The sequence below is a fragment of the Rhizophagus irregularis genome, chromosome 20 (genome assembly GCF_026210795.1).
Source record: "Rhizophagus irregularis chromosome 20, complete sequence".
Taxonomy (NCBI): domain Eukaryota; kingdom Fungi; phylum Glomeromycota; class Glomeromycetes; order Glomerales; family Glomeraceae; genus Rhizophagus; species Rhizophagus irregularis.
The window spans coordinates 1,939,275-1,965,640 of NC_089448.1; the positions used below are offsets into that span (position 1 = coordinate 1,939,275).

Below are 26,366 nucleotides of genomic sequence, written 5' to 3' on the forward strand. Positions count from 1 at the left end.
CTCCTCGTGCTATTTTCTTGACCCGAATCACCCAACATGATTATGTATGACAAAATATTTTTTTCTCTGACTGAAATGTGATAAAGAATTAGTGATAAATTAAATACAATATTAGTGGCGCTTGGATTATCGAGTTTGTAGTTTATTTGTAATTGAATGTTCGAATATCAATATTCATTCACCCGTATTTGTCCGTTTTTTGTCCAGGTTTCGGTTTCTTTTTTTTCATTCAAATATAACTGCGTACACCGTATTGAAAAATATTTGGTACAAACTTTATTAAATTTATTAAATTTTATTAAGGGCAACATTATTCTTTAAACATAATAACAGAGTTTACTTTCTTCTTGTCTATTATCAGTACTTGAGAAACTCATAGAAGTACCGGACGCAGTTATATTATTATGAGATGTAGCAGATGAACTAGAATTAAGATAATATACGGTGTGTAAGAGAGTATGGGTAGGTTCCTGAATGATCAGGTAGATAATCATTTAGTATAATATTATTCCCTGATTGCCATGGTGATGACCAACTTTCTATTACATTTCCAATTCCGCTACATTTCATATTGACAAGAATTTCCACCCAGCACAATACATAAGTATTCAAAATAATTTATCTTTTTACTACTGCTTCAATCTGTTTAGCTAATTCCTCGCCTTTTCTGTTAATTTAACAATGCCATCTATCTATCCTGTATTCCTGATACGTCAGTAATAGTTATGTAATTCGACTAGTTAATTTTATTGAATGGTAAACAAAAATTGGTCAAATAAATTCAACAGCTCTCTCATCACCTCTAATTGAGATAATCCCTTCTTTTATTTGACTAGCAAAGGATGGTTTATAATAATATTCTGCAACTTGACCAAACAGAACATTTACAATATTATATTAAAATTGGTAGAGCCTATAACGTAACAATGTTTGTACTGCGGGTTTATACTCAGATCAGCTGATCATGTTGTGTCATTAAAATGTGTGCAATGTTGCAGTTTCATTTGTGTAATTAAAACATAATATTAGTGATTTGGCGATTGCCGATCATCCGAACGTGGAAATGACTGCGGCTGCATTTCATGAATGACTATTCTGTAAAGACTGTCTAAAAGATTATTTAAAACTTTTTACAGTTTTGAACGTATCATATAAAGATAGGAATTAGAAAGTATTAACGTTAAATATAAACTTTAGAAAATCTAAAATCATATTCCAATATACTGTATATATGCAGGACAGGCTTAAATAGGTCAATCATGCAAAAGGCGAAACTTTGTACTACAGAATATATAATATAACTTAAAAATTTACCAGTTTTAGCAAATTCAATTTTTCAATAATGACTATATTAGAAGAAATAAAAATAGCAGCAGAAAATGGAGATAAATATGCACAATATAATTTAGGATTATGTTATGAAAAAGGAATTGGCACTGAAAAAGATGAGAATAAAGCTTTTAATTGGTATAAAAAAGCAGTAGGAAATGGAACCATTTCCGCACAATATAATTTAGGATTATGTTATGAAAATGGGGTTGGTACTGAAAAAGATGTATATAATGCTTTTTATTTGTATAAGAAAGCGGCAGAAAATAATAATACTAAAGCACAATATAACTTAGGATTATGTTATGAAAATGGAATTGGCACTGAAAAAGATGGGAATAAAGCTTTTTATTGGTATAAAAAAGCAGTTGATAATGAAAGTATATTTGCACAATATAACTTAGGATTATGTTATGAAAATGGGATTGGCACTGAAAAAGATGAGAATAAAGCTTTTAATTGGTATAAAAAAGCAGTAGAAAATGGAACCATTTCCGCACAATATAACTTAGGATTATGTTATGAAAATGGGGTTGGTACTGAAAAAGATATATATAATGCTTTTTATTGGTATAAGAAAGCAGCAGAAAATAATAATACTAAAGCACAATATAACTTAGGGTTATGTTATGAAAATGGGATTGGCACTGAAAAAGATGGGAATAAAGCTTTTTATTGGTATAAAAAAGCAGTTGAGAATGAAAGCATATTTGCACAAAATAATTTAGGATTATGTTATGAAAATGGAATTGGCACTGAAAAAGATGAAAATAAAGCCTTTTATTGGTACCAAAAAGCAGGTGGACAAGACACATCTGCGCAATATAATTTAGGATTATGCTATGAAAATGGGGTTGGTACTGAAAAAGATGTATATAATGCTTTTTATTGGTATAAGAAAGCGGCAAAAAATAATAATACTAAAGCGCAATATAACTTAGGATTATGTTATGAAAATGGAATTGGCACTGAAAAAGATGAGAATAGAGCTTTTTATTGGTATAAAAAAGCAGTAAAAAATGGAACCATTTCCGCACAATATAATTTAGGATTATGCTATGAAAATGGGGTTGGTACTGAAAAAGATGTATATAATGCTTTTTATTTATATAAGAAAGCAGCAGAAACTAATAATACTAAAGCACAATATAACTTAGGATTATGTTATGAAAATGGAATTGGCACTGAAAAAGATGAGAATAAAGCTTTTTATTGGTATAAAAAAGCAGTTGAGAATGAAAGTATATTTGCACAATATAACTTAGGATTATGTTATGAAAATGGGATTGGCACTGAAAAAGATAAGAATAAAGCTTTTTATTGGTATCAAAAGGCGGCGGAAAATAAAAATAATAAAGCCCAATATAATCTAGGAGTATGTTATAGAAATGGTATTGGCATTAAAAAGGATGAAGGTAAAGCTTCTTATTGGTATAAAATTGCAGCACTAAATAATAATACAGATGCACAATATAATTTAGGGTCATGTTATGAAAATGGAATAGGTATTGAAAAAGATAAAGCTAAAGCTTTTTATTGGTACAAAAAAGCAGCAGAAGGTGGAAATAAATTAGCACAATATAATCTAGGATTATATTGTGAAAGTGGAATTGGTACCGAAAAAGATAAAGCTGAAGCTTTTTGTTGGTATAAAAAAGCAGCTGAAAATGAAAATATATTTGCACAATATAAACTAGGACTATGTTATGAAAATGAAATTGGTACTGAAAAGGATAATAATAAAGCTTTTTATTGGTATAAAAAAGCAGTTGATAATGAAAATATATCTGCACAATATAAATTAGGACTATGTTATGAAAAGGGAATTGGTATTGAAAAAGATGAGGATAGGGCTTTTTACTGGTATCTAAAAGCAGCTGAAAATGAAAATGTATCTGCACAGTATAATTTAGGATTATGTTATGAAAATGGAATTGGTACTGAAAAAGATGATGTAAAAGCATCTTACTGGTATGAAAAAGCATTAGCAAATAAAAATAAGGGTGTGGAAAAAATTGATATTGAAACATTTGAATTGACTATCAAAAATGCTTTTAAATGTGATAAAGTTAATTTTATACCTTACAATGAATTAGAAAGTGTAAAATCTCTTAACAAAGGAGGATTTGGGCATATTATGAGGGCAATCTGGACTAAAACAAATAATTATGTCATTTGTAAAAAATTGATTAAGACAAGTGATATAAAATATGATTTATTTGATGGATTTATTCATGAATTAAAAATGCATTTGCGACTTGATTATTATAATGATAGAATTATACGTTGCCTAGGCGTTACCTTTGGTAATTTATTTTATTTATTTCTTATTTTAATATTAGTAATTTTTTAATATTCAGTTATTACAATAAATTTTCTTTAGATCAAAAAACGAATGAATATCTTCTTATAATGCAATATGCTAATGGTGGAGACCTTCAAAATTACCTTAAAGAAAATTTTAAAAAATTGACTTGGGATAATAAGAAGAAATTAGCACTTCAGATCGCAGATGGATTAAATTACTTGCATAACGAAGATGTATTACACAGGGATCTTGTAAGTGTAATTTATAATTGATAGATGCAATATTAACTAGTAGTAATATAAATGACATTTACTTTATTTTTAGCATTCTAAGAATATTGTTATTCATGATGGTAATGCTAAAATAACAGATTTTGGTATTTCAAAAATTCAAAATAATCAACAATCAACAATTCATTTTGGTAATATTGGTATTATTGCTTATATGGAGCCAAAACGTATTCTTGATCAAAGTTTTCCATACACCAAATCATCAGATATTTATAGTTTTGGTGTATTGATGTGGGAAATCTCAAGTGGGTATCCACCATTTAAAGATTGTGAAAATATAATTACACTTGGTCTTGCTATTAATCGTGGTGCTCGTGAAACTGCAATTCCTGAGACTCCTATAGAATATGAAGAACTTTATAAAAAATGTTGGGGGCAAGAACCTGAACAAAGACCAGCTATTAGTGAAGTATTGAATGAATTTAAAAGAATGAATGTTGGTATTGAATTAATGAAAGGTAAATTATTTAGTGTATATATACAGTATATACGTTGTGATATACTAATTTATGCATCTGAATGATAATTCAGTGTCACAAAATGATGAAACACCAAAAGTACTACAAGATGATGACGAATTATTTAGTAAGTCAATATAATTCTTTCTCTAATTAAATTTTAGTAAAATCCATTGCTTAAATATTAATTTAAATAATTATTTGATATATAGTTTCGAGTGTTTGATAAAAGGTAATAATTGCAATTTTGAATTTGCTAACAAAATTCATGAATTATTAGATAAAACTTTAATAACGGCTATATTTAATTAAGGTTTCATTGTCATGAAGAATTAAAATAAAGCTATTTTTATAATATACTATGTTTATTATTTTTAAAATGACTTTAGCAACAAAATGTAAAAATAAATAAAATTATAATATTGAATATTCTTTTCAAATTAAAAAGCTTTTGATTTAAACTAAATAATACCATTACGAGAATGAAAATTAATATAAATTTATGAATGTTTACTGATAATGCTGAAATTATAATGGTGTTGTTAGCTGAATAATTAAAATTACTAAATTTATTTACAATTTAAATTAAAGTAAGTGATTCTTTAAATATAATATATAATTCTTACCATTTATTGTTTCTTATAAGTATTTGAACCTATACTAGTACATTATCAGAAACTGTGCACAAATTTGAATAAGTGTAGAGATGCATATGGAATATAGATATATCTTTCATTTATTAATGATATTTAATTACTATATAAAAATAGCCTTATTAATGAATTTGACAAAATAGATTCGTTTAAATTTATTTTTTTAAAATAAACCACGACAAACGATCATAAAATATTCACCGATAATAAAATGCAAGCCATTTACTTACATAAATAAATTCAAGTTGCAATTGAGAAATTCACATAATTTCCAATATTTTAACTACTAAAAAGATCTCTCTCAGTCTATATTAAAAATATTTCAGTCGAGTATATAATTTCTTATTATTTGTTATTTGCTATGAATGTTTTGATTCGCTCAAGTTTGCTGTATTTACGGATTTACGGTAGGTGAAGTAATATCTTGTAAAGTTGAGCTGCTAACTGACTAAATATCAATAATGTAATTGAGGTTTATTGTTCATAAATCATCACTCTATATTTTTGGCCGTGGTAATTTTGGTATAAATCATAAAATTCATGATAAATAATAAACGATACAAACGATACAAACGTCTTTAAAATTATGAAAATGGCACGTGATACATCTATCGAGCTTATACATGATTAATTTAATAGAGTAGAATTTTAGAGTTATAATGAAAAATCTTATACTTTTCAAATTTTCAAATTTCGGCCTTTGAAAGCGATCCCTTTACAATGATAAAAAAAAGTTGAAGTAAAAAAAAGAAATATAAAAGATTTATGGTCAAAATAAAATCTATTTGATGAAGGATAAAAAGAATTTGTATTTAAAAATGTTTAGATATATTGTAGTATTCGAAATTATTTAAAAGATAATTTTTCAAATTGGACATCCGAAAATGATGATCTTGATAATTTAACACAAAAATATCAAATGGAATTCACTTGAACCGGAAGAAAATAATTGAATGGATTTCATTTAATAATTTATTATTTAACGAAAGGGGAATTTTTGGAAATTTATTCAGCAAGATTAGGATTGATGATTATTACAATGAATGGAATTCTAAAAAAAGACAAATAAAAAAAATTTGGAAAGTAATAAGTAATGCTTAAAAGATTAGTAAATCATAATCGGTTTGGAGAGGTATGTAATCTAAATAACTTAGTAGTCGAGTTACTTTTTATCTAATTAATATTTACACCCATTTTTTTTTACAGTCAAATCATATTAGCAGTAATATACAGATATTGTCCCCTATTATGGAATGAAGATTACATGCTTGTAATGATCGTAATGACGTAATGTACGTAAATTTAAAAGAATATTTACTAATAAATCATAATCAACTTATATGAAAAGAAAGAATCCAAATTATTATTTTTGATATAATTTTTGCACTCTCAAAATTCATGATGAAAATTCAATTCAATTTACATTCTAGAAATATATCATTTATATAACTTGATCCGAGATTCTTGGATTTTGTGGTCTTTTAAATAAAAATCATCAAAAAGCGATATGGAAATCTTCATTATATAGCACCTACTCCTAAATCTGAAATTTATAGTATAGCAATGATTATGTGGAAAATTTCCTTTGGTCAACCACCATTTATTGATCATGAACATGATCAATTACTTTGCAATGAATACAATTAATGGTATAAGGCTAATAATAGTACCAGTACCAGAAACTCCTTTAAAGCATAACATTGCTGGGATGCTGATCCATCGAAAAGCCTGGTATTTATTTATACACTCAAGAAACATAACGAAAGAAATTAACCTATCATAGCAAAATGGAGAAGTAAAAATAAATAGGACAAATGATTTATTAGAATCAAATTTCACTATCGGCAAAAGTAAAATTCATAATTCTGAAAATTTTTCTGAACCAAGAAAATGTAACAGAAGGTTAAAGGTATTATTTATATATTATCTAGTTAATTATAAAATTTATTTACAAAATAGATCATTAATTATACCTTTATTTTAACAAAAGAACTTGAAGGTATATATAAATTGTTTATAATTATCCATTTAATATTTACGTTATAATTTTTATTTATATTTAAAGTAATGAGTTATTAATTGACTTTTTTGACAATTTTGAGAGAAACAGCAATATAACATAACTTTATTTTGCATAATGGAAATTTGTCTGAGTCTCCATACAAATAATTTGAATTGTGTAATATGAAAATCGTTGCGCCTGATCTATTCCTTATTTATTTGTTATTATTACACTAAATTGTTAGGTACCACACATAATGTAATTTATGATGTAATAATTTCTTTCCATTTTTCCATTACCCATATATTTTTATTCAAACCTATTTGCGATCATTAAAACTTTTTAAAAAAAAAGTAATTATAATTCTACAGAAATTCTTCTCTTTATACGACTTTTTTTAGTAGAAATAATAAGTTGGATGATTTCTTAATCTTTCATGTTCATTATTCACCATGTTGTTTATTTAAAATAAATTCAATTGAAAATAACCAAAGAAAATTGACCTTTCATTAATCATGTTTATATTGATTTTTAAGTAATATTTAAAAAATTACTACAAATTAATAGTCTATTGAATAACGATCATTGATTTTACCAAATTATTTGAATATTAATCAATATAATCAAGGAATATTATTTATTCATTAAGTATGACAATCAAATTTGTTAAATTGTATTCGCTGAAAAAATGAAAAAAAAAAATAAAATAAAATTATAAAGTACGATAATATTTTTCTTTTTTTGGAAATAAGGCGTAAAATACTTCACAAAATTTATGTGGGCACAACATGAAGTTTGATCAACAATTTGCATTTACTAATTTATCTCGGAGTAACCGAACTTGAAACATAATTCTTTCTATTCCTTTTAATTTATTAATTACATTATGTCCACTCTTCGATATGAATTAATTTATGCGACAGTTAATAGAGCAACAACATTAACAGATACTAATATTTACAATGATATACACAAACAATTTGAATTTCAAAAACAAACAGTCCTTGCTGATAAAATTCTTACCAATGATGAAAAAACTGAAGCGATAAGAGATTTAACTAAAAATTATGATCGAGATAAAGTTATATTTAATAATGGTACAAGAAGAATTTGTGAAAATTGTAACCAAGAATGTTTAGCCACATTATATTGTGAATATTGTGTCCGAAATTATTTAAAAGAAAATTTTTCAAATTGGACATCCGGAAATGATGATATTGATAATTTAATACAGAAATGTCAATTGGAAACAACTAGACCAAATGTAATAGTTGAATGGATACCATATAGTAATTTAGAAAATATTAAATATTTAACAAAAGGTGGATTCTCAGAAATTTATACAGCAGATTGGATTAATGGAGAGTATGATGAATGGGATTCTGAAAAAAAACAATTAAAAAGAATTGAAAGACCTGGAATACAAAACATAAGGATGAAAGTAGTACTTAAAACGTTAGAAAATGTCGAAAGTGCAAATAAAAGTTGGTTTGAAGAGGTTTGTATTATTGTATTCTATATTTATAAAATTGTTGTAATTTTTTGTATTAGCACTAGTATTTTTACAAATTATTATATTTTAGGCTAAATCACATTTAACTATAAGTAATAAATGGGCGGATGTTGTTCGATGTTTTGGTTTAACACAAAATCCATCAAATGGAAATTATATGCTTGCAATGATGAAATTTGATATAGATTTAAGAACATATTTACAACAAAATCATAAACAACTTACATGGAAAAAGAGAATTAATATTGCTTATGAAATAATTCGTGCACTTTATTTCATTCATTATGTGAAAGCAATTCATAGAGATTTACATTCTGGAAATATATTATACTCACAATTTAATGATCGTTGGTGTATCAGTGATCTTGGATTTTGTGGACCTGCTGATAAATCTTCAACAAGTATATATGGAAATCTTCCTTACATAGCACCCGAAGTTATTGTTGGAAGAGAATATACTTTTGCATCTGATATTTATAGTATTGCAATTCTTATGTGGGAAATTTCATCTGGACAAACACTATTTATAAATTATGAACATGAAAATGATATTGTAATGAATATTATTAACGGTATAAGACCAAAAATTGTGCCAGGAACTCCATTAGAATATAAAAATTTAATGAAAGAATGTTGGGATGCTGATCCATTAAAAAGACCTGACGCTTATACACTTGGGGAAAGAATGAAAAGATTTAATTTAGATTATCAAAATATGACAGATGAATCATTCAAATCAGAAATAGTAGATAATTTAGAAATGAATAAAGCAGAAGAAAATTATACGAGTAGCAGATTATTCACAAGTAAAATTCACAACTTTGAAAATCTACCTGAACCAAGAAATGCAACAGAAGGTATAAGTGTATAATATTTTATTAATGAATGTATTTATTTATTATTAATGTTATCTTTTTATTATAATAGAAGAACAAGGTATAACCGTATAAATAATAATTTCTACCATTTTTTGATGACTATAATAATTTAGTTTTTAAAATAAATACTTTATTTTACTACTAATAGGGTTTCATAGTAAATTGTATGATTTTAACATTCCAAACAACAGTAAGTAATTATTAATATTACATCGTTGAATTATTACATAATGATGTTTAATAATTGATATTTATTTTAGTTAATGATTTTAATAAATCAAATAAGCGAGATAGCAAATCATCTAAAGTAATTACTATTTTTAGAGGTAATATATTTTAATTATTGCCAAATCGAGATTGATTTATATATTAAATCTGTATCTTAATTTTTAGATAGTAATAAAAAATTATCTAAATTATTTAAAAAGTTGCAAATAAAGTCAAAAAGTAAGTAAATTACTAACGAATAAAATTACTATATTAATTTCATTTATTTAACGCGACTTTTATTTAAAAATTAGATGATGAAAAGGAAATAACTCAACAACATGTCGATGGTAGGTGAAAATTTTACGTAATAGCCAACAATTTTTATACTATTTTAAGTATGTTTATTTTCTTATAGATGATGACGATGTATATAATAATCCAAATCTTCATTCGAAAGAACAGGATGAACTTGAAATTCCTGATGGTAGGTTCTTAAGTAAATAAGATTTCTTTTTAAAGCAAATAATTAATTTATAATTTGTTATTTTTTTTATCTTTAGATGGATTTTGAATAATCATTTAACAATGTTTTTTTTTATATTTTTAAATTATAATTTATTTATTTATTTATTTTATTTTGGATTATTTAAACACTAAGACTAGAGTAGTAAATGTTTTACAAAATTCTTAGTTTGTAATTTAAATAATTTTAATAAAATTTATTCAAATTATTAAATGTATAAATACTGAACGTAAATTTATTTAGACGAAATTAAGTATCTTAACGTAAATTTATGTCATAAACATTATAAAATCATGACAGATCACAGATTATTCCATTCGTTATACATGAATTTATTAAAACAAGTTGAAGGAATAATCTTTAACATCATAAAAGCATGACAAGAAGCAACGTAAATATTGTGTACACGTTATATGTTAAAAAATTTATTTTATTTATGATAAATCGTTTAGATTGTTAAATTTTTTACAATAACATCTTGGTTAAACTTATAAATATTGATTTAACGTAAAATCAATATTTATAAGATAGTTAATATCAAATAAAATAAAATTATGATCCTTAATTATTGATGGTATGCCAAAACAATTCACTTAACAAACTTAACAAGTAACGAAACATTTTTTTATGAAAATCACAATAATCCTGATATTTGATCATGCAAATGATAAAGAATTTTTTCAAAAACATTTAGATACCGAAAAATTATCTTCAACACTATTAAAGATTAGAATAGTAAGATTTCATATATAAAATTTCTTAGCTTATAATTTGTTATCTGATAAATTTTTAAGTTTATTATTTGTAAATATTACAGTATTGTAATAAACTTTTAATGAATTAGTTTAGTTATACTATTTAAATTATTCAAATTTTTTAATGTTGATTTTGATTCTTCTATTATATTAAGAAAAAAAGATTAATATTTCGATGATAGTACAAATTAAATTCACTTTATTAGCTAAAATCGAACGATCTCCAATCTTATTATAAATTATAAAAATTTATTCGCGATATTAGACTTTTTAACTATAATAAAGTTAATTTTAAAAATTAAAATTGTTAATAATAATAATCTTACACATGATAATATACTAGTAAAAAATTAGTTGATAGGAATAAATTGGGAAGATCTTGGCAGAAATCGTTGTACTTGAAAATGCGCAAATAAAAAATTTTTTCAATTCACGAAATCTAATCAAAATTTTTTATTAGCTTTTTAGAAAAAAAAAGTTATCAAATATTATGATTTTAAGTACAGGTTATCTATAAATTAACCCAAAAAAAAAAAATAAGACGTAAAAAGTCACAAACCCTTTAACTGCTTAATTAAAGTTGCAAATTAGTTAAATATTTTATCTTTAATTTTTAATGTATCGAAGTTTTTAATTGTTTAAAGTCATATATTCATTGTAGTAAATTCGTAAAAGACTTAATATCATATTTTTATCATACATACTTTTTACTTAACATTGAAGTGAATAATCTCAAATATTTTTATTGTAATATTTAGTAAAAATTATTTTATTTATTAAAGGAAAATTGAGGATTATTAGCTCGACAAATAAAAAAATTATGATAATACATTAGGAATTCACAAATGTATTTTATTTATTTTATTTTATTACTAGAAGAGAAGTACACCCAAAACTAAATTCACAAATGTAAATATGATCCATATTGAAATTTTTTTTTTTTTTGATAATGTCACGTGATCTTAAATAATTTCCCATAAAAACGTGACCAAGTGAACCTTCCCATAAAACATCCGTAAAATGTTGAACTCTTTGTAAAAATTGAATTGATAAATTTTCTAATTTATATTCTAGAATTTTTTTTACAAAAAGTTACAAATAGACAAAATTCAGTATTTGTTATAGAAAATCTTTCAATTCTAAATTATAATAAATAATTTAATAATTTTGTTTAAATTCACAACATACCTGAGTTAATATCAAAATTTTTGCACGGTTTTATTTTTTTATTATTTTCCAATTTCGTACGTATTTGAACATTTTACATGTAAAGCCTAATGATGCTGTGCTACATAGAGTTTAGGTTTGTTGTAGCATGTGATACACATTTGTTGATCAAAAAGGCGGCGGCGGCGGCACAATCGGTACATAAAACTCCGTTCCGAAACTCTTCTTTCCCACAAAATTAAAAGAATTATTTTGTTATGCCTGTTATACGAGTTTAGCTAATTAATGTGGCAATCAATAGAGCGATTGCATTAATAGATTATAATATTCATAATGATATAGACAAACAATATGAATTTATACGACAAACGGTTCTTGCTGATAAATCTTTTACAAATGATGAAAAGACTTATGCAATAAGAAGAATAAATAAAATTATTGATAAAAATAAAGTTTTAAATATTGGGGGAACAAGAAGAATTTGTGAAAATTGTAACCAAGAATGTTTAGCTATATCATATTGTGAATATTGTGTTCGAAATTATTTAAAATTAAATTTTTTAAATTGGACATCTGGAAATAATGATATTGGTAATTTAATACAAAAATGTCAAATGGAAACAATTTTACCAGAAAAAATAGTTGAGTGGGTTCAATATGATAATTTGAAAAATATTAAATATCTAACAAAAAGGTGGATTCTCGGAAATTTATACAGCAGTTTGGATTGATGGAAGGTATTATGAATGGGATACTATGAAGCAGCAATTAACAAGATTTGGAAATCAAGGAGTAATACTTAAAAGATTAGAAAATTTTGAAAGTGCAGATCAAAGTTGGTTTGAAGAGGTTTGTAACCTAATGAATCAGTAATTTATAATTATCTTATTAGAAATAGATTAACTAATATTTTAGGCAAAATCACATTTTACTATAAGCAATAAACATCCAAATATTGTCAAATGTTATGGATTAACACAGGATCCATCAAATGGAAATTACATGCTTGTAATGAATATAATGGATTTAAATTTAAGAGAATATTTACAGCAAAACTATAATCAACTTACGTGGGAAAGAAAATTTCAATTTGCTTATAACATAATTACTTCACTCAAGCAGATTCATAATGAAAATGCAATCCATAGAGATTTACATTCTGGTAATATATTATTTAAACAAGTCAATCAAAGATTTGCTATTGGTGATCTTGGATTTTGTGGTCCTGCGGACAAATCGTCAAAAAGTATATATGGAAATCTTCCTTATATAGCACCTGAGGTTATTGCTGGAAAAGAATTTACTTTTTAATCCGATATTTACAGTATTGCAATGCTTATGTGGGAAATTTCATCTGGAAAACCACCTTTTAATAATTATGAGCATGATTATTATCTTGCAATGAATATAGTTAATGGTATAAGACCAAGAATAGTATCAGGAACTCCTCTAAAATATGAGAGTTTAATGAAACAATGTTGGGATGCTGATCCATCAAAAAGACCTGATATTAAAACACTTCAGAAAAAAATAAATGAAGTTTATAAAAGATACCTGGATATGCCAAATGAATTAGAAGAAAGTAACAATTTAGAAATAAATAAAACTAATAGCTCAGAAGAAGCAAAAGAAACAAGCAGCACACTATTTACAAGTAGCAAACTTCATAATTTTGAAAATTTTCCTGAGCCAAGAAATGCAACAGAAGGTATATTATTACATATTGATTATTAATTCAAATTACTAATAATTAATATAATATATTTTATTTTTATTTTATTTAAAAACAACAGAACAACAAGAAGGTATAAATTGAACAATTTTTTATACCAATCAATTTACAGGTTGTTGACTATTTTATAAATTTTTAGCATTTCATAGCAAATCTTATGATAATTTTTATATCCCTGATAGCAGTAAGTATTTTATTAAATTCGTGATGAATTTCTTATAATTGAATCCAATGCTTTTTAATTGATTTTAATTTATTTAGTTGAAGATTTTGGCAAGTCTAGTGATCAGGAGAATAACAGCACATCAAATAAAATCAGTATTTTTAAAGGTAATTATTAGTATTTTTTTGCATATTTAAAATAACTATGTAAAATGAATGTTAAATACATATCTTAAAATTTTGTAGTTAATAATGCTGATAGTCAATTATACGAAAAATTTGAGAAACTACAAGTAAAAATGGTGAGTAAAATAATCAAATATAATGTACTAAATTGATCAAAGGCATTTTGTTAAATATGATTTATTTATTTAGATTTTCAAGAAGATAATAATTATAACAATGAAACAATGAAACATCATTCTTATATTGATGGTATGTGAAGTTTAGCATTTGTATAACTGGAGTAATATTACTGACAATAATAATTTTATGTTCTTATTTTACAGATGAAGTACATAATAATCCAAATCTTCATTTGGAAGAACAAAATGAATTAGAAATTCCTGATGGTAAAGAAAATTTTTCTAAATGATGATGATATTTTAGATACTTAAATCTAATTTGTTAAATTTTTTCAATTTTTTTTTAGATATTTAGATACGAGTTATATAAAGTTTTTATGATTGATAAATAAAGTATTCTTCATATTTTTTATTTTTTATCATTTTGAATTATTTTAAACACTAAGACTAGAGTAGTAAGGTATCTTACAAAGCTTCTTAAGTTTGTAATTTTAAATAATTCATTTCATATTTATATTATAAATTATTCAATTATTATATAAATTATTATTATTTAAGTGAAATTGTTTTGATAAACCAAAGTAACGAGAATTAAGCGTAAGTGCGTAACCCGCATCTTTAATAATGATTATAATGTATATCATGAATTATTTGGTATAAAATTACACGATTTACATCGTCAAAAATAATTACAATATTTCATCATCAACACAGATGTAGTATAGACATCAAGTGGTGTCCAAATGGGTCGTAAATGTTTGGTTATTAAACTAAATATATCTGAACGTACTGTATAATCTTTAATCTTTTCTCTATTAAGCCCTTACTTGAATAAAGTTTGAAAGCGTTCTCAAAGAATGGATAAAAATTATCTTTAAGAGTAAAGAGAATAAGATTATCAGTTTCGCCAATTAAGAAACTATATTAAACATTTTCAATGAAATATTATTATCATAAAATTTAACTTTTAACTTTTACAGTCTAATGTAATAATTCGTGAAAAAGAAAATTTCTTAAAAAGAAAAATTTTAAAAAAGAAAAATTTCAAAAATTTTTTTTTTTAATTAATTCATATAACTATAGAGAGATTATTTGATAAGATTATAAGTGCTCTAGAAATTTTCATTCATTTACGATAAAAACGTGATTAACGGTTGTTAGAAAATTTCTAGAAACTTCAGAGATTTTATTCTGATAAAGGTTACGATTGTAAATAATGTATTAACTACTAATCGATCTTAATAGACAATGGTTACAACTATTTATGTAAAAAATGTAAGGCCATTCCAAACTAATAATTAGTTTCCGGTTGAAAAACAAACAACATATAAAAAATTTCGGAAGTTTTCGGTAAAATCGGAAATATTCGGTATCACTCAATTTCAGAAAATAGAGGAGGTGCTTTAAACATATGTGAACATATCTGTTTAAATTATTTTAAAATATTGTATAATAGAGTAGAGGAGGAGGACGTAAAACTAAAAATTAATTTGGATGGCCTAATTTCGAAAAAATCATTATTATTCGAAGTGTACACGTGTCATCGTCACGTGCCTGACATTTTCGAGTACATATTAAAGACAAAAATAACTTACAAGTCCATTAAAATTTTTCCAATACTGTATATAAATTCTTCAATTTTAATTCGGACTTCTTCAATCGTAAATCGCAAAAACAATAGAAAAAAAAGAATAACAAAATTCAGCTTATAAATGATTATTAACAGTTAAGCAGTTATTTCTTATAAATGGGTATCTCTTTACTGACTTCCAGAATTTTTTCTAACCACGCGTGCCAATCTATAGCTTAATTTTGGTTCTTTTTCCGAACCTTCCGACTCGTCTTCAAAAGCTTTTTTGATCATCTTTTTCTAAATCTTCTGACTCATCTTCCGAAGTATGCTTGGATTTTTGATCATCTTTCTTTGAACCTTTGAACTCATCTTCAAAAGTGACCTCAGCTTTTTGACCATCTTTTCCGAACATTCTTCTGACTCAGCTTCTTTTGACTCATCTTCGAAAATAACAACTTTAGCTTTTTTTATAAAAGACACTTGCAAGTACATTTTTTTCATATAATCGGTTAGTTTGGCGTTGTTTGGTAATCACGCTTGCGTTTCTGATCATAATGATGACATATTGTTAATATAGAATTTAACAATAATACAGATATTTAATAACATACTTACTAGGGAGTGAGAAGAAACCTCGCGATTATAACTTCTTTGAATATTATACTGTAACATGCCATTACAGATAATGATGCCGATTTTTCCACACAATACACACTTCAGTCTTGGAAACTCCATTCTACATAAAATAAATGCATTAAAATTCATATCATAAGAGGTAAGTGTATCCACGTTCTTACCTTCCATTTTTTCTGAATTTCCTGAAATAATGCCATTCTCTCTTTGGGAATTCTTTCTGATAATTTTAAAACGAATGAAGAGCATCAGAATATGCGTTCGTAGCGATACGTTTCGTTTTACGATTAAGGTATCGATAAAACTCCAGTGGTTCGAGGTTAAATAAACGCAACATCCATTCAATGTTGGACTTATTTTTATCGGATAACTTGACATATATTGAAAGTGCAAAATAGATATACTTAGTCAATTACTTTTTTAATAAGAATAGAACGCCATCTGAATACGACAAGTCTTACACGATTGGTTATGATAGTAACCTATTGACTAGACTACCATCGCGCTTAACAGTTTGCAAGCTCAGAAGAACTTGTAATATACTGTAAAATGACTTACGTTCGAAAAAGTGTTTAAAAGATCGTTACGCCATAAAGTAGATTAGAAATTTGCCTGAGTATTTATCTCAAAAAAAAAAAGATAACTAGGGTGCAAAAATTACGTCAACGCAGACGCTCATAACAATTTAATTATATTATAAGTGGGCTTTTGCCATGTCAAAACCCGTGTTCGATCACGTGATATACACGTACACACTATAAATAGCCAGACATTATGATTGGCTTATGATCACGTGAACGAACATGACTTTATGGGTTGCAGTCAACTGTGAAAGCATAAAATAAAAAAAGTATGCATACATGTTGAGGTTACCCAATAATTATTCCATGACTGAAAATCCTAAAGTATTTTCGAGCCGCATACAGTTTTATTTATTATAGGGGTAAGTAATTAAGATGTAAGCTTATCTTGCGTAAAGAATAATCTTATTCAAAACCTGATAAAAAGCACAAGGAGTCAAGGATAAAATATAATGAAATAGGGCTAAATAACTTACTGTAGTTACGCAAAGGGGCAAATTATATACAAAGTTGAAACTATCGTGAATGAATAATATCTTTAGTAAAAAAGGCGATTTATTGTTTACAAATATAGCAATAGATCATCTTGTTTACTAAAATGTTACTAAACTACCGATAGTACTACCGATGATCGTCACATATATATATATATTACAGCATTACAGCCATTTTTTCGACGGCGCCCAGGGCAATTATTATTTTTTCGTAATAAACCTTGTTTTACAACTTTTTGATAAACAAACAAATATTATAAAAGCCGGTAAGAAATAATTTTATAACCAAGAAAATATCACATTTTCGTTATATTAATATTTCATAAATATTAAATACTTAAGTCTTATTATTCAAAGTCACTATGAGAGGACGAGGCAATTCTAGTCCAAGAGCAAACTCTCGTGGAGGACACGGTGGTAGCAATTACCATAATCAAAGAGCAAACTCCCGTGGAGGACGTGGTAGCAATCACCATAATCCAAGAGCAAATTTTCGTGGAGGACGTGGGAGAGGACGTGGTGGCGACTATTTCGTAGAAAGACCAAACTTCCGTGATAGACGAGATGGTGGCAATTATGGTGAATCAGAAAGCTTCCGCGATGAACGTGGTGATGGTAATGGAAGATATAATATACCACCAAAACTTAGTATTCCTAAAATCAAAGAATTGCAACAACGAACCACTATTGCGAATTTCAGTTCTTCTAAACTCACATATGGAGGTAGTGATCAATTAGTTTTTATTGTTAATGGAGAACGGATTACAACCGTTTGGAAAAAAATATTGGAAGAAACTCCCTGGTATCAAAAAGATATTAGAATTTTTATTTGTTCAGCACTAGTAACAGCTGATTCTCAGAAAGCCGGAGAATTGGTAACAAAATTAAGTAATCCTAAAAGTGGTCTAGAGAGATTAAGTGAAATCATGAATTTTCCTATGTCATGTGATGCGGGACTTCAACCTGGAGTATTATCTTTTCAATATGTCATATTACCTTTATTGGGACTATTGACCAGAACAGCTATTACTAAATGCACTTTGGAAAAACATGTAGACGAAATTTTTATGGTGGTTTACGAGAAACTCGTAAGTACTATATTATGGACGAATCTAACTAAATTGATAAATTAATATTTTTCACAATTAACATGCCTTTTTTTTAAAAAAAAAATAGGATTATATAAATGTGATGAAAATGTTGGAAACATTGGTTCAACGTAATTCTATCGAAGACTGTAATGTTGATGTAGATACATTATTGTCACATGAACGATATTCATTCATCCCATATTCGTAAGTACTAATTTTTAACTTACACTGTGTTTATATGCAAAACCTGTTGTAATACATTAATTAATTTCCCTGTAAAATGTCAATAGTTTAGGGGTATTTTTCTTGATAATTGTACGATTTCTTGCAGAAATGTTACGTCGAATCAGGGGAGCATCTACTAATGAGACTATGCATAAAATTTTTCAAAATTTGCAAGAATTAAAGGCTAAGTATCGTCGATCAATTGAACAACAATCGTCATTTTCTATTTCAACAGATCCGTTAATTAATAATTCAAGTACCAGAGAATATTTTTTTACGGTATTAGACGATGAAATGGGAAATATTATTGAAATGTTAGTAACTTATGGCTTACCTAATGAATCTTCAAATGATGAAGAAAGACATGATAATGATTTTGGAAAAATTTCAAAAATATCAATTATTCCTACAATGAAAGAAATATTACTTGATCGCCCACCTTATTTACCTTCACTCTCTGACGCACATCACTCTTCACCAATTGGTGCGGCTGGATTACTTGATAGACAATTTCGCCTTTTAAGAGAAGATATGTTAAACCCAATTCGTGGTGGAATATCTAATTTTTTAGCATTACTATCAAGAAATTATTATTTCTCTTTAAATAATAATGGTAGATTATCTAATGAGTTGGAGAATGTACTATATAAAAATAAAGGAAAATTTACGTACGATAAGGGCATGAATCATGATAATGGTGATCTAAACGTATATACAGATATACAATTTGCTGGTGTTGGTTGTGATAGAAAAAATGGTTTGATTTGTACTCTAAAATTTGCTCCATTTAATAACTCAACAAATGCAAAAAGAGGAAGTGGAAATTGGAAAAACAGTAAAAGGTTGTTACCTGGTAATCTCATTGCTCTTTTATTACCAAATCCGAATTCCAAACAAGTACAATCGATTAGTGATAATAATATATCTATGAGTAATTTTGATTTATATTCAACTTATTTCGGTATAATTATGTCAAGAGATGATGAAGTGATGGAAGATGAACGTATTAGAATATATATCAATTTTCATGATCCATCAATTTATTCTATTGCATTGAACGAACTTCGTAATCAAATCAAGGAATATAATTCAAAAAATTCGTACAAAGTAAAAAGTTACATGGTGGAGTCAACTAATATTTATTATGAAGCTTATTGCCATGTTCTTAAAATACTTCAAACTACCAACCCTACTTCTCTTCCTTTTAAACGATATTTAGCTCCTGCTCTCGATCATCATTTGGAGAGCGCTTGTATGAATGTTGAAATCAAACCTCCTAAGTATACTATAGCGCCAGGATTTCAATTTGATTTATCAGTTTTATGTAGTAATAATAAGCAACAGAACTTAAAACTAAATGTTACTAATACAAATACTTACGATGAAGTAGCACAAAAAATAAATGAATACAGTAAATTAGACGAGTCACAAGGTAACAAAAAAATTATCGATATACTACAAAAAGATTTTTATTAATTCTGTCTAAATTTTCAATCATAGCTAAAGCATTAGTATCTGCTTTAACACGAGAAATTGCATTAATTGAAGGTAATGAATATTTTTTTATTTGAAAGATGGAAAAAAAATGAAAATAAGAGGATTAAAATAACAAAAAAAATTTTAATTATTAGGACCTCCTGGTACCGGTAAAACTGTAGTCGGTGTTGAAATAATGAAAGTATTATTGGCTGAAAAAAATCGAATAAATATTTCTGGCCCTATTCTTACAATTTGTTTTACTAATCATGCACTTGATCAATTCTTGGAGGTAAATTGTATTTTCAATAATAAACAATTATTTATATTTAATTTAAGATACTGTATCTAATCATTATATCATTTTTGTGATTAGCACTTACTTGATGATGAGATAACAGAAAAAATAGTGAGATTAGGTTCTCGAACAAAATCTGAAAGGATTAAAAAGTTTACTCTAGGTAAACTTCGCCCCAATAATAGTGGTATCCCTTTACTAACGCAAATATTTGAAGATATTGAAGATATTGAAAATGACGTTGAAGAAATAATAAAGTTAACTAAAAGTCACATAACATGGAAAGATGTATCTGATTATCTAGAAGAAGAAGATAGAAAATTTTTCAATAAATTTAGTAATGTAACTTATAAAGATTTACCTAATTGGGTCTTGGGAACTAATAATGCTACTGAAGAAACTGATGATGAAGATGATGAAGATGAAAATTCTGAAACTGGTGAAAACTTTCAAGATAGTAATGCAGAAATTGATGAAAAAAGTAGTAGTGATGAAGAAACTGAGGAAGAGTTTCAAGAAGTTAAAGGAAAGCAGAAATCAATTTTTGAAAGATGGTTAAGGGCAGAAGATATTAGAAAAATAGACGAGCGAAAAAAATATTGGTCAGATTATGGAGATATAGATTTAGATGATGACGAATTTATTAATGATTATGATGAAATAAAATTTTTAAGAAATTATAATGAACCAAAAACAAATCGTTCTTTATATGAATTATTAAATATTCATTCAATTTGGGAGATGACAATAGAAGAAAGAAAAAAACTTCATGATTGTTGGCGTGCAAAACTTGATGAAGAAAATTTATCATCATTACAAAAAGAGCATGAAGGATGTCGTCAAGAGTTGAATGATATTTATGATGAGGAACGTCGTCAAATATTATTAAATAGTGATGTTATTGGTATGACAACAAGTGGTGCTGCTAAATTACAAAATTTGATTAAATATATTGATCCTAAAATTATTATATGTGAAGAAGCTGGTGAAGTCTTAGAAGCTCACATTCTTAGTGCATTAACTCCTTCTACTCAGCATTTAATATTAATAGGAGATCACAATCAACTTAGACCTCATGTTGCAACTTATTCTCTTAGCATAGAATCACATATAGGAGAGAATTATCAATTAGATAAATCATTATTTGAAAGATTTGTTGATGGCACTAATAATACAATTAAAATTGAGAAAACTAGACTTTTAACTCAGAGACGTATGAGAGGAGAAATTTCTGATTTAATCAGATACACAATTTATGATGATCTAAAAGATGGCGAAAACACTACCGAATATCCAAATGTAAGCGGAGTTCAGCATAATGTATACTTCATTGATCATGATTATCCGGAAGAAGATTGTGGTAGTGATTTGGCAATGCAGTCTCATGTGAATATGTATGAAGTTAAAATGGTGGTAGAAATGGTTAAATATTTCGTAAAATATGGGTATACTAAACCCAAAGACATAGCTGTACTTACTCCTTATTTAGGACAAATGAGTAAAATTAAGGAAGCTTTATCTGAATCATTTATTGTTGACATTGATGAAAGAGATGCACAGAATATTGCTGATATGGAGGAAGAAGAAAGTGATACTTCAAAATCATTAAATCAACGAGTTACACTAAGAACTGTTGATAATTTTCAAGGCGAAGAAGCAAATATAGTTATTATTTCATTAGTTCGTAATTACTCTGATAGTAAATATAATTCTATTGGATTTCTCAAAAGTAAAAATAGAAGTAACGTGTTATTGTCACGTGCTCGGGAAGGGATGTATCTTATTGGTAACTCCAAGTTGATGGCATCAAAATCTGAAGATATGTGGGCTCCTGTTGTTAATATTTTACGTAAGCGTAATCAAATTGGTCCCGGTATGCCAATCGAATGTAAGCATCATCCTGATTGCAAAAACATTGTTAAAGTCCCTGAACAATTTGATGAAGTTTGTTCTCCAACTGGAGGATGCCGTAGTACTTGTGATATACCGCTTTCTTGCGGACATACATGTGCTAATGAATGTCATTTCGATAATCTTGAACATAAAAGAGTTAAGTGTCGTAAACCTTGTAAAAATGAACATTCAAAATGTGGTCATAAATGTTTAAAACTTTGCTACAAAGATTGCGGAAAATGCAATGTACCTGTTGGAGAAATTATATTACCTTGTGGACATATGTTACAAAATGCTGAATGTTGGGAAAGTCAAAATAAGGAAAAAATCCAATGTAATACTATTATTGATACTGTACTACCTGATTGTGGACATCCGTTACAAAATATTGAATGTTGGAGAGTTCAGAATAAAGAAAATTTTACATGTCACATTCCAGTTAATATTACATTACCTAATTGTGGCCATCCATTAAAAGATGTTGAATGTTGGAAAGTTAAAAATGGAGAAGAATTTATTTGTTATTTTCCAACTGATATTATGTTACCTTGTGAACATGTATTACAAAATGTTGGATGTTGGAGAAATAAAGATAAAGAAAGCATCAAATGTAAGTCTTCTATTGATGTTGAATTATCTTGTGGACATATATTAAAAGATATTGAATGTTACAGAGTTCAAAATAAAGAAAAGTTTACATGTAATTTTGCGATTGATATTACGTTACCTTGTGGACATACATTACAAGATGTTAAATGTTGGAAAAGTCAAAATAAAGAAACAATTGAATGTAGCGCTCCTATTGATATTGAACTACCCGGTTGTGGACATATATTACAAAATGTTGAATGTTGGAGAAATAAAGATAAAGAAAACATCAAATGTAAGTCTTCTATTGATGTTGAATTATCTTGTGGACATATATTAAAAGATGTTGAATGTTGGAGAAATAAACATAGACAATTACCTAAGTGTGATGTTTCTACTGATATTGCATTGCCTTGTGGACATATATTACAAAATGTTGAATGTCATAAAAATGAAAATAAAGAAGTAATTGAATGTGATGCCCTTGTTGATATTACATTACCTTGTGGGCACATTGTACAAAATGTTGAATGTTGGAAAAATAAATATAAAGAAAAAATCCAATGTAATACTACTATTGATATAATATTACCTAATTGTGGACATCCTTTACAAAATATTGAATGTTGGAGAGTTCAAAATAAAGAGGAATTTACATGTAACTTTCCCATTGATATTACATTATCTGATTGTGGGCATACATTTAAGGTTAAATGTTGTAAAAAAGAAAATACACGTAAATGTAATTATCTTGTTGATATTGAATTACCTTGTGGACATACATCAAATTATGTTGAATGTTGGAAAAAAGACAAAGTAAAAATCAAATGTATTACTTCCATTAATTTTGAATTATCTTGTGGACATATATTAGAGGGTATTAAGTGTTGGAGAACACAAACAAATAATACGCTTGAATGTAATTTTATTGGTGATATTACATTGCCTTGTGGACATGCATTCAAAAATGCTGAATGTAGAGAAAAAGAATCAATCAAGTGTACAGAACTAATCACAAAAAGTATGTCTCGCTGTGAACACATTAATGACATCCAGGTATATTTATTTTCATAGTATTGGATATTTTATGTTTAAATAATTTTTATCATTAATTATAATTATTTTAACTATTTTATATTAAGTGTTCTGAATCATCTAATGACGATATTCAATGTAAAAAGAATTGTGGAATACGATTGGAATGTGGCCACGAGTGTTTAAAGGCTTGTTTTAAATGTCAAGAACGGACTATATCACAAAATTTCGGATACGAAAACGAAATAATAGAGAGGACAGATCATGGAAAATGTAAAACTAAATGTAATAAGTTATTATATTGTGGACATAGGTGTAAGCAATATTGCCATAAGGGTGAATGTCGGCCATGTAATGATAAATGTGCGATATCATGTGAGCACACTAAAAAAGTATGTAATAAAAATTGTTTAGAACCCTGTGCTGTATGTGCAGAACAGTGTTCGTGGGAATGTGAGCATGGAAAATGCGATTTGAGCTGTGGAATTCCTTGTGATAGATTACCTTGTGATGAAAGATGTGATAAAAAAGTGAAATGTGGTCACAAATGTGCTGGAATTTGTGGTGAAACTTGCCCTACTCATTGTGCTAACACTAACTGTGTTCAAGAAAAAATTAGAAATCAAGGTAAGCATTTGTAAATCATTTGCTATTTTATAAAACTTAATGATCTTTATTAACATTAATATTATTAATATTATTATTTTTGGAACAGTATCAGATATAATCAATAATATTACATTTAGTATGGTAGATTGGAATAAAGAAAAGATGGTTGCTCTTCCTTGTGGGCATATATATACAATGAAATCTATGGATATGCTTATGGAAATGGGAGATTATTATGAAGGTTCAATTGATGGAAGATGGACGTCAGTTAAAACATTTCCAGCTTCAACAAATATAAAAACATGCCCGGAATGTCAAGCACCAATCAAAGATATTAAAAGATATGGAAGGATTATTAAAAAATGCACATTGGAAATACAGAACAAGAAATTCATATCAAAATATGACGACGAATTAAACAAAATTGCTAATTGTATTGTAGCATCTTTTAAGAAAATGGAAACAAAGAGAAATAAATTAAGAAATAATTTATGTGTTATTTCTAAATTAAAAACAAAAGAAGAATTTAAGGATAAAGATAGAATATTGCCGGAAATTACTCGTTATCATTATTTTGAGTGCATTGCAGAATATCATGGATTTGATGAAAATAGTCAACAAGTATGGGTTAGTCACGTTAAAAAATTATTAAATTGCTATGAAAATTTGTTTCCCATTATTCGTACCACAAAAATACCACCTCATAAAAGAGCTCTTGTTGTAAGTTTGTAAGTATACACAATTTTTTTAATGAACGTTTTTTTTAAATATTTTATATTGATTTTATTTATAATTTACTAGAAATGCAAAGCAAGAATTAACTTTCATGCCGAAATTAGATCAATTAAATCATAGAATTTATTCAATTTATGTAGATGGTGTTTTGAAAGTTATCCATATACAAAAAATCTTGTATAATGAAATTTTATTCATAATTGAAGAATTATCTTTAGTAGAAAAAAATGTTACAGATATTAAAGAACTTTGGAAAGATTTTGCTGAAAAATTACAACAATCTATTCAAGACCATTTATTCATAATTAAAGATGTAACAAAATCTACTAATTATGGTATACATTCATTTTTAGTTAATTTGGAAATGATAGAATTTGATATGATGATGCTTAAATATCCACATAAGAGAAATTTTATCAGTAAAGCAGAAATTAAGAAACAACATGAAGGTGTTGTAAAAAGAATCGCATATATATCTAAAAGTTTCGATTACATAAACGTTGAAGAAGAACCCAGGAAGGTTATTTATAATAGAATAGAAACATTATGGGAAAATAATGAAAAATTTGAAAAGGAAAATTTAAAGTATTGAAGAAAATTAGAAATTCATCAAACTGACAAGTTTTAAGTGCGTTGATTATTTTAATCTTAAAAAAAATATTTATATATTATGACATACTCTATGTAAAACACAATTACACAATTAAATAAATTTAAATATTAATAATAAAAATCACATTATAAAAAATTTAGTACCTAACGTTTTTTTTATATTTCATAAACCCACTTTATAAATTTATCTTAGGATTATATTTCACCAATTTATATTTAAGTAAATTTCATTTATACG

The 26,366-nt window shown here is 26.6% G+C and overlaps 4 protein-coding genes across 4 annotated transcripts; all 4 read left to right on the top strand.

Moving 5' to 3' along the window:
* Positions 1 to 1,342: 1,342 nt before the first annotated feature.
* Positions 1,343 to 4,611, top strand: OCT59_013030 (uncharacterized protein; the record flags this gene model as incomplete). Its single annotated transcript, XM_066140551.1, has 5 exons — positions 1,343 to 3,635; positions 3,713 to 3,888; positions 3,962 to 4,385; positions 4,459 to 4,512; positions 4,598 to 4,611. The coding sequence occupies 5 exons, from the start codon at positions 1,343 to 1,345 to the stop codon at positions 4,609 to 4,611; spliced, it is 2,961 nt and encodes a 986-aa protein (XP_066001429.1).
* Positions 4,612 to 9,313: 4,702 nt separating this feature from the next.
* OCT59_013031 (uncharacterized protein) lies at positions 9,314 to 10,212 on the top strand (the record flags this gene model as incomplete). The annotated part of the gene is made up of 8 exons (XM_066140552.1): positions 9,314 to 9,410; positions 9,481 to 9,489; positions 9,580 to 9,621; positions 9,692 to 9,757; positions 9,825 to 9,878; positions 9,953 to 9,988; positions 10,057 to 10,125; positions 10,202 to 10,212. The coding sequence occupies 8 exons, from the start codon at positions 9,314 to 9,316 to the stop codon at positions 10,210 to 10,212; spliced, it is 384 nt and encodes a 127-aa protein (XP_066001430.1).
* A 3,434-nt stretch (positions 10,213 to 13,646) lies between these two features.
* On the top strand, positions 13,647 to 14,640 carry OCT59_013032 (uncharacterized protein; the record flags this gene model as incomplete). Its single annotated transcript, XM_066140553.1, has 8 exons — positions 13,647 to 13,794; positions 13,880 to 13,891; positions 13,958 to 14,002; positions 14,080 to 14,148; positions 14,227 to 14,286; positions 14,356 to 14,415; positions 14,490 to 14,552; positions 14,633 to 14,640. 8 exons carry the CDS (start codon positions 13,647 to 13,649, stop codon positions 14,638 to 14,640), a joined length of 465 nt encoding a protein of 154 aa, XP_066001431.1.
* Positions 14,641 to 17,928: 3,288 nt separating this feature from the next.
* On the top strand, positions 17,929 to 26,108 carry OCT59_013033 (uncharacterized protein; the record flags this gene model as incomplete). The annotated part of the gene is made up of 9 exons (XM_025333147.2): positions 17,929 to 18,654; positions 18,743 to 18,861; positions 18,948 to 20,314; positions 20,383 to 20,430; positions 20,514 to 20,650; positions 20,735 to 24,193; positions 24,280 to 24,799; positions 24,888 to 25,509; positions 25,583 to 26,108. The coding sequence occupies 9 exons, from the start codon at positions 17,929 to 17,931 to the stop codon at positions 26,106 to 26,108; spliced, it is 7,524 nt and encodes a 2,507-aa protein (XP_025174971.1).
* Between the last annotated feature and the right edge of the window lie 258 nt (positions 26,109 to 26,366).